The sequence below is a fragment of the Toxoplasma gondii genome, chromosome IX (assembly GCF_000006565.2).
Source record: "Toxoplasma gondii ME49 chromosome IX, whole genome shotgun sequence".
In the NCBI taxonomy this organism is placed as follows: Eukaryota; Apicomplexa; class Conoidasida; order Eucoccidiorida; family Sarcocystidae; genus Toxoplasma; species Toxoplasma gondii.
Window position 1 is genome coordinate 2,245,735 of NC_031477.1, and position 9,474 is coordinate 2,255,208.

Consider the following 9,474-nt stretch of genomic DNA (forward strand, 5'->3'; position numbering starts at 1 on the left):
CCGCAAAAGGGTGTTACTTGCTGAAGATATTTGCGCAATCCCTCTTCAGAGAGCTCAGATACTCGTTCCTATGCATACAGCTAATAGTGCATTTCCCCTTCTCTGAGAGGTCTGTCTCCTGTGTCGCCTGCTGCTGCGGCTGCTAGTACGGGCTGCGTCGCGGACAAGCGCGCGGACTGTGGCGCCGAAGAGTCAAGCGACAATTCTTCTGCGTTCTACGGAGCTATCGTTCTTCTGTCGTGCTATCCGGTGTGTTTTTTAAGTGAATGTATCTGCTCGGACCTTGGCGACGTGTAACACGACCTGGTCCCTTAACTCCTTGACCAGCACTGGAGATCCGGAGTATACCGCACAGCGTTGCAGGACCGGGCACCTCTGGAGCCGCACGGACTGCACACACTTCCTTTTGATCCAACCATGCTTTGAAACTTTCGTAAAAAGCCCAATTCTTGTCTGAAAAAACAGACGGCACAAGCCTCACCGATTCTACCCCGTGCACAGTAATGATGCGCTGGAAGTAACTCACCGCAAAACAGTAAACCCCAGCAAGTCAACAACCAGCTCAAGTTCTTGACCACTGTTTTGAGTGCAATTCTACCGGTGAAGTTGCAAGCTGTCTTACCAGCAGCACCCAGCCGTACCTCGTGACGAGTGTATAGTACGGCAAGTCTTCGTTGTCGGATTGTCGGGTCCAGCTCAAAGGTTTGTGTCCGTGTAGCGACGATGAGCTTCTACCACCCTCCCGACAATGCTGGCGTACATCAAGACCAGGGGCGGCTCCCAACAGTTGAGGCACCCTGCGATTCACACGACGCGTCTGCGGCGGCGGCTGTCCACCCGACTCCGGCTATTCACATGCCTGCGTTTCACGGGAGTGCCGTCCCGCGTCTGGATCTTTCGCGCGCGGAGGCGATCCAGAGACAGCGAGTGAATATCCCCAGCGGGACATCAACAGTGAAACCAGCGGGATCTCAGGTAGAGACCGCCGCAGCCAATGCCGTGCCGCAGTCGACTGGGAATGTCTTTGTACCCAACATGAGCGTCCCTTCGCACGTGATGGCCGTCTCCACACCGGGGTATGGCTACGGAGCTGTCCCTTCGACTGCTTTTCCGGCAAATGTCATGGCGACACACATGCTAGTGGAGCCGAACCACAGGACCGCAAGCACGACACTTGGGGAGAGAGTCGTGCAGCTCAGGGATCCGCGATGTGGACCGAATACTCTGTGTACTGGCATGCCCTTTCCGGGCTGCGGCGATGGCATTGAGATTCCTGTGAGTCTCGCAGCCGACGCCTTGATTGATTTGAGCACGACACGAAGCCAAAGAATCGCTGACGGCTGTCGATGCTGTGCGGGGCCACTGTCAGTCTTTTTTGGCCAGCGCGGGCGTCAGCCGGCTCTGCCTGTTGAGCCGCAGAGACGCAAGACGGCTTCTGTGTCAGTGTCTCCTTCGCCGTCAAGGACGTCTTTCCGCTATGGCCACTTCGTCGACCCCAAAAACGCTTACCAAGAAAGATTTGCCTCCGTCCCGCAACCGGTGATGACAGAGGTGCCTTTGAATGCCTTTCCCGTCGGAACCATGCCCACCATGGTGTTTGTGCCGCCGCATTTCTTTGCCGGGAACAAAGGCGTGTACCAGGGGAAACCCTGTGATTTGGAGCGGCGCGCCAACGAGCAGCGACAGTCCGTCTCCCGCGAGGGTGGACAGCGGAGGGCTGGTGATAGAAAACAAACTACAGGAATGGAGAAATTACTGTCTGAACGTGAAAATTCCGACGCCGGTGTAGGAGGTGAGGACCGCAAACAACCGATTCAGGCGACTATGCAGGCCCAAGCGAAGCGTGAACGAAACAGAACTTCACTAGCCGATGCTTGCCAGTTTGCCACAGGCGACGTGACTGTGGCGCCCTCCGGGGCACCCGTGCAGGCAACTATGGTGTTGTCTGCGGGAGTTTCTCCGTCGAAGCCTGCGTCTGACAAGGACTCAAACGTTGCGAATAGCTCTGTGACAACGGGGTTTTTGGACCTCCGTGGGACTAATCAGTCTGCTACGAAAATGCCGACCACCGAGGGAAGACGCGCGAGACGTGCAGGTTCCGAGACACACCTGGCGACTCTCGAGTCTCCCCTTGCCACCACTGAAGGGAGTCTGCCAGCGAGTTCCAGCGCCGCTGGTAGCGACCATGCTCAGCAGAACAGCACTGGTTCCCTCGCCATTTGGCGTCAGCTGGAGGAGACAAAAGAGCAGTACCGTCGTGTCCAGGAACAGTTCGAGATGGAGAATGAGAGTCTGAAAGACGAGAATTTGCGGCTTCAGGAGGCAGTAGTCTCCATGCAGAGTCGGGTGCAACACATTATTGACGTCCTCCACACCTTGAAAACGAAAAATGCCGGCCATCCGCCAACGTGTGACAAAACCAACGAGGACCTTGCCGAGGCATGCATTGGCCTAGTGGCGCAACTCGTAACCCGTGAGGCCGTTGTGATGCCCGGCGTGGCTGCCACAGAGGCAGCAGCTCTTCAGCGGGCGGCGGGTGAGGCGAAGGTGCCTGCCCAAATCGGCTCTCTTGGAGGCTTCACGAGCTTCACTGAGGACCAGCTGCAACAGCTGTTGAGTCTTCAGCGAAAAGACAGCGGGGTGAAACTGCCGGATCACGCAAAATCTGGGGAAACCCCCTCAGGGAATGGTGTTGAATGTCCAGCAGGGGCCGCCGACATTTGTCCGGGCTCTTTGCGGAAGGCGGCATCGCCAGCTTGCGACGCTGTAGCGAAAGGAGCTACATCTGCGCATGCAAATATGGCAGCAAGTGCGCCGGCAGCTCAGCGTCGACCCCCACTTGGTTTCGGTTCCGCGGCACCAAGGCGTCTGTCCATTGTGAAAAGGGAAAGCGAGCCATGTTTGCGTCCCAGCAAGCCACTCCATTCAAACGCCACTGCCACTGGAAAACGTACGGCGCATCCAGATGGTGTACACAAAGAGGGAAGTGTGGACGCATCTCTCCAGACGCCTCTAAAGCCGACAGACGGAAAGACACGGTCTGCCTCGACCATCCCAGTCCCCACATCTGACGACCCACAGCCGTCGTCTCAGGACGCGCCTGCAGCAAAACCCCAGGAGTCTGCTGCGGTAGAGAAGGCGCCCCTAATGCCAACGAGTACAGCCAAGGCCCCACAAGAGTCCAAAGAGGCCGCGAAGGCGCCTCTTGTTCCGAAGGTGGCGCCGAAGGATGCCCCCGCTGCGACGCAGGCACCGAAGGCGGAGGGAGGGGAGCCGAAGGCGGCGGCTACGGCCCCAGAAGCAGCTGATGCACCGAAGGCGGCGGTGGTTGCGAAGGTGCCAACGAAGGCCGCGGTTGTGTCTAAGGAGGGCGCGAAGGCGCCTCTGGTTCCGAAGGTGGCGCCGAAGGATGCCCCCGCTGCGACGCAGGCACCGAAGGCGGAGGGAGGGGAGCCGAAGGCGGCGGCTACGGCCCCAGAAGCAGCTGATGCACCGAAGGCGGCAGGGGTTGCGAAGGTGCCAACGAAGGCTGCGGTTGTGTCCAAGGAGGGCGCGAAGGCGCCTTTTGTTCCGAAGGTAGCGCCGAAGGATGCCCCCGCTGCGACGCAGGCACCGAAGGCGGAGGGAGGGGAGCCGAAGGCGGCGGCTACGGCCCCAGAAGCAGCTGATGCACCGAAGGCGGCAGTGGTTGCGAAGGTGCCAACGAAGGCCGCGGTTGTGTCCAAGGAGGGCGCGAAGGCGCCTCTGGTTCCGAAGGTGGCGCCGAAGGATGCCCCCGCTGCGACGCAGGCACCGAAGGCGGAGGGAGTGGAGCCGAAGGCGGCGGCTACGGCCCCAGAAGCAGCTGATGCACCGAAGGCGGCAGGGGTTGCGAAGGTGCCAAGGAAGGCCGCGGTTGTGTCTAAGGAGGGCGCGAAGGCGCCTCTGGTTCCGAAGGTGGCGCCGAAGGATGCCCCCGCTGCGACCCAGGCACCGAAGGCGGAGGGAGGGGAGCCGAAGGCGGCGGCTACGGCCCCAGAAGCAGCTCATGCACCGAAGGCGGCAGGGGTTGGGAAGGCGCCAACGAAGGCTGCGGTTGTGTCCAAGGAGGGCGCGAAGGCGCCTCTGGTTCCGAAGGTGGCGCCGAAGGATGCCCCCGCTGCGACGCAGGCACCGAAGGCGGAGGGAGGGGAGCCGAAGGCGGCGGCTACGGCCCCAGAGGCAGCTGATGCACTGAAGGCGGCAGTGGTTGCGAAGGTGCCAACGAAGGCCGCGGTTGTGTCCAAGGAGGGCGCGAAGGCGCCTTTTGTTCCGAAGGTAGCGCCGAAGGATGCCCCCGCTGCGACGCAGGCACCGAAGGCGGAGGGAGGGGAGCCGAAGGCGGCGGCTACGGCCCCAGAAGCAGCTGATGCACCGAAGGCGGCAGGGGTTGCGAAGGTGCCAACGAAGGCTGCGGTTGTGTCCAAGGAGGGCGCGAAGGCGCCTCTTGTTCCGAAGGTAGCGCCGAAGGATGCCCCCGCTGCGACGCAGGCACCGAAGGCGGAGGGAGGGGAGCCGAAGGCGGCGGCTACGGCCCCAGAAGCAGCTGATGCACCGAAGGCGGCAGGGGTTGCGAAGGTGCCAACGAAGGCTGCGGTTGTGTCCAAGGAGGGCGCGAAGGCGCCTCTTGTTCCGAAGGTGGCGCCGAAAGGTACTCCCGCTGCGAAGGAGGCTCCAGCGGTACATGGATCCGAGATCCAAGCGGCTCCCACGGGTTCGGAGAGAATGGCGGTCCCCAGGAGCCCCGAGAGTGGTGGAGTCGCTAAGGCGCCGCTGCTGCCGAAAGGCACTCTGAAGGCAGCCGTGGGCCCCAAAGATGCTCACAAAGCGGCGCTGGGGCCGACCGGTGCGCCCACTGTCCCCGCTGCCGGTGAAGCAGTCGAGGAAAAGGAGAAGAAAGTTCCAGATGACGCTGCGACCGCGACAGCAGATCTCACTGAGCCGACACCGTCAGGTGGCATTGCGGGATTCTTCTATAATATCTTCGGAGCTCCCGCCACAGAGACGACGGCCGAAGTTGTTGAGAAGGCTGCAGAAGACACTGAAAAGAACGAGTCTGACGGGAAGGCGAATGAAACCCCAGGCGCTCTAGACGAACCGCCGGCAGGCGCACAACTTGCCACGAACCTTCCGCCGGCCAAGGACGCGCTGAAAGCGGCGTCACCGGCGAAGGATGCGTCCAAGAGTTTGCCGGTGTCCAAGTCGAAGCCTGCAGCGTCGCCGCCCGTTGAGGCGGCCGGGGTCCCCGAGGCTGGCGACGCTGCTAAGGCCCCAACTGTGCCTCGGCTTGCAAAAGACCCCAGCATGGTGCCTCATGCGAAGATGACCCCGAAGCTCCCTCCAGCGGCGAAAGAGCCCGCGAAGGCGCCCGTGGTGCCGAAGGAAGCCCCCGCTGCGACGCAGGCACCGAAGGCGGAGGGAGGGGAGCCGAAGGCGGCGGCTACGGCCCCAGAAGCAGCTGATGCACCGAAGGCGGCGGTGGTTGCGAAGGTGCCAACGAAGGCTGCGGTTGTGTCGAAGGAGGGCGCGAAGGCGCCTCTGGTTCCGAAGGTGGCGCCGAAGGATGCCCCCGCTGCGACGCAGGCACCGAAGGCGGAGGGAGGGGAGCCGAAGGCGGCGGCTACGGCCCCAGAAGCAGCTGATGCACCGAAGGCGGCAGGGGTTGCGAAGGTGCCAACGAAGGCTGCGGTTGTGTCCAAGGAGGGCACGAAGGCGCCTCTTGTTCCGAAGGTAGCGCCGAAGGATGCCCCCGCTGCGACGCAGGTAACGAAGGCGGAGGGAGGGGAGGCGAAGGCGGCGGCTACGGCCCCAGAAGCAGCTGATGCACCGAAGGCGGCAGGGGTTGCGAAGGTGCCAACGAAGGCTGTGGTTGTGTCCAAGGAGGGCGCGAAGGCGCCTCTGGTTCCGAAGGTGGCGCCGAAGGATGCCCCCGCTGCTACGCAGGCACCGAAGGCGGAGGGAGGGGAGCCGAAGGCGGCGGCTACGGCCCCAGAAGCAGCTGATGCACCGAAGGCGGCAGGGGTTGCGAAGGCGCCAACGAAGGCTGCGGTTGTGTCCAAGGAGGGCGCGAAGGCGCCTCTGGTTCCGAAGGTGGCGCCGAAGGATGCCCCCGCTGCGACGCAGGCACCGAAGGCGGAGGGAGGGGAGCCGAAGGCGGCGGCTACGGCCTCAGAAGCAGCTGATGCACCGAAGGCGGCAGGGGTTGCGAAGGTGCCAACGAAGGCTGTGGTTGTGTCCAAGGAGGGCGCGAAGGCGCCTCTGGTTCCGAAGGTGGCGCCGAAGGATGCCCCCGCTGCGACACAGGCACCGAAGGCGGAGGGAGTGGAGCCGAAGGCGGCGGCTACGGCCCCAGAAGCAGCTGATGCACCGAAGGCGGCGGTGGTTGCGAAGGTGCCAACGAAGGCTGCGGTTGTGTCCAAGGAGGGCGCGAAGGCGCCTCTGGTTCCGAAGGTGGCGCCGAAGGATGCCCCCGCTGCGACGCAGGCACCGAAGGCGGAGGGAGGGGAGCCGAAGGCGGCGGCTACGGCCCCAGAAGCAGCTGATGCACCGAAGGCGGCAGGGGTTGCGAAGGTGCCAACGAAGGCTGCGGTTGTGTCCAAGGAGGGCGCGAAGGCGCCTCTGGTTCCGAAGGTGGCGCCGAAGGATGCCCCCGCTGCGACGCAGGCACCGAAGGTGGAGGGAGGGGAGCCGAAGGCGGCGGCTACGGCCCCAGAGGCAGCTGATGCACCGAAGGCGGCAGTGGTTGCGAAGGTGCCAACGAAGGCCGCGGTTGTGTCCAAGGAGGGCGCGAAGGCGCCTTTTGTTCCGAAGGTAGCGCCGAAGGATGCCCCCGCAGCGACGCTGGCACCGAAGGCGGAGGCGGCAGCGAAGGATGCTCCGAAGCAGGATGAGGCGAAGGACGTCACGGCTGAGCTGGCCTCGAAGGATGATGTTCGAGGGGGAGGCCAGCAGGAAAATCCTGCGGACCATGCTGCGGCCGCAGCAGCCGAGCTCACCCAGCGGGCTCCATCAGGCGGTATTGCAGGATTCTTTTATAATATCTTCGGAGCTCCCGCCGCAGAGACGACGGCCGAAGTTGTTGAGAAGGCTGCGGAAGACACTGAAAAGAACGAGCCTGACGGAAAGGCGAATGAAGCCCCAGGCGCTCTAGACAAGCCACCGGCAGGCGGTCCCTCTGGCGCGCAGCTTCCGCCGGCCAAAGAGGCCCCCAAAAGCGCATCCCTGCCCACAGATGCATCCCTCACTTTGCCGGTGGCCAAGCCTACGCCCGGGTCTCAGCCCCCTGCTGACGCAGCCAAGGTCACCGAGTCTGGTGACTCCGCTAAGGCACTCGAGTCAGCCCAGCTCGCAAAGGCGCCCAAGGTAGGGCCTGAGGCGAAGATGGCGCCGAAGCTCCCTCCGGCGGCGAAGGAGGCGGCGAAGGCGGCTGTGGTGCCGAAGGTGGGACCGAAGGATGGCCCCGCTCCGAAGGACGCACCGAAGGCAGAGGGCGCTGAGACGAAGGAGGCGCCCAAGGCGGTGGAGGCGGCAGCGAAGGATGCTCCGAAGCAGGATGAGGCGAAGGATGGCGCCGGGCGAACGGAGACACCTAAGGTAGGGCCTGAGGCGAAGATGGCGCCGAAGCTCCCTCCGGCGGCGAAGGAGGCGGCGAAGGTGGCTGTGGTGCCGAAGGTGGGACCGAAGGATGGCCCCGCTCCGAAGGACGCACCGAAGGCAGAGGGCGCTGAAACGAAGGAGGCGCCCAAGGCGGAGGCGGCAGCGAAGGATGCTCCGAAGCAGGATGAGGCGAAGGACGTCACGGCTGAGCTGGCCTCGAAGGATGATGTTCGAGGGGGAGGCCAGCAGGAAAATCCTGCGGACCATGCTGCGGCAGCAGCAGCCGAGCTCACCCAGCGAGCTCCGTCAGGCGGTATTGCAGGATTCTTTTATAATATCTTCGGAGCTCCCGCCGCAGAGACGACGGCCGAAGTTGTTGAGAAGGCTGCGGAAGACACTGAAAAGAACGAGCCTGACGGAAAGGCGAATGAAGCCCCAGGCGCTCTAGACAAGCCACCGGCAGGCGGTCCCTCTGGCGCGCAGCTTCCGCCGGCCAAAGAGGCCCCCAAAAGCGCATCCCTGCCCACAGATGCATCCCTCACTTTGCCGGTGGCCAAGCCTACGCCCGGGTCTCAGCCCCCTGCTGACGCAGCCAAGGTCACCGAGTCTGGTGACTCCGCTAAGGCACTCGAGTCAGCCCAGCTCGCAAAGGCGCCCAAGGTAGGGCCTGAGGCGAAGATGGCGCCGAAGCTCCCTCCGGCGGCGAAGGAGGCGGCGAAGGCGGCTGTGGTGCCGAAGGTGGGACCGAAGGATGGCCCCGCTCCGAAGGACGCACCGAAGGCAGAGGGCGCTGAGACGAAGGAGGCGCCCAAGGCGGTGGAGGCGGCAGCGAAGGATGCTCCGAAGCAGGATGAGGCGAAGGATGGCGCCGGGCGAACGGAGACACCTAAGGTAGGCCCTGAGGCGAAGATGGCGCCAAAGCTCCCTCCGGCGGCGAAGGAGGCGGCGAAGGCGGCTGTGGTGCCGAAAGTGGGACCGAAGGATGGCCCCGCTCCGAAGGACGCACCGACGGCAGAGGGCGCTGAGACGAAGGAGGCGCCCAAGGCGGTGGAGGCGGCAGCGAAGGATGCTCCGAAGCAGGATGAGGCGAAGGATGGCGCCGGGCGAACGGAGACACCTAAGGTAGGGCCTGAGGCGAAGATGGCGCCGAAGCTCCCTCCGGCGGCGAAGGAGGCGGCGAAGGTGGCTGTGGTGCCGAAGGTGGGACCGAAGGATGGCCCCGCTCCGAAGGACGCACCGAAGGCAGAGGGCGCTGAAACGAAGGAGGCGCCCAAGGCGGAGGCGGCAGCGAAGGATGCTCCGAAGCAGGATGAGGCGAAGGACGTCACGGCTGAGCTGGCCTCGAAGGATGATGTTCGAGGGGGAGGCCAGCAGGAAAATCCTGCGGACCATGCTGCGGCAGCAGCAGCCGAGCTCACCCAGCGAGCTCCGTCAGGCGGTATTGCAGGATTCTTTTATAATATCTTCGGAGCTCCCGCCGCAGAGACGACGGCCGAAGTTGTTGAGAAGGCTGCAGAAGACACTGAAAAGAACGAGCCTGACGGAAAGGCGAATGAAGCCCCAGGCGCTCTAGACAAGCCACCGGCAGGCGGTCCCTCTGGCGCGCAGCTTCCGCCGGCCAAAGAGGCCCCAAAGCGCATCCCTGCCCACAGATGCATCCCTCACTTTGCCGGTGGCCAAGCCTACGCCCGGGTCTCAGCCCCCTGCTGAGGCAGCCAAGGTCACCGAGTCTGATGACTCCGCTAAGGCATTCGAGTCAGCCCAGCTCGCAAAGGCGCCCAAGGTAGGGCATGAGGCGAAGTTGGCGCCGAAGCTCCCTCCGGCGGCGAAGGAGGCGGCGAAGGCGGCTGTGGTGCCGAA

General features: G+C 63.8%; 1 protein-coding gene across 1 annotated transcript; it reads left to right on the forward strand.

The window, feature by feature from the left end:
• Positions 1 to 418: 418 nt before the first annotated feature.
• TGME49_264430 (hypothetical protein) lies at positions 419 to 9,324 on the forward strand (the record flags this gene model as incomplete). The annotated part of the gene is made up of 1 exon (XM_002368541.2): positions 419 to 9,324. Exon 1 carries the CDS (start codon positions 724 to 726, stop codon positions 9,322 to 9,324), a length of 8,601 nt encoding a protein of 2,866 aa, XP_002368582.2. The 5' UTR covers positions 419 to 723.
• Between the last annotated feature and the right edge of the window lie 150 nt (positions 9,325 to 9,474).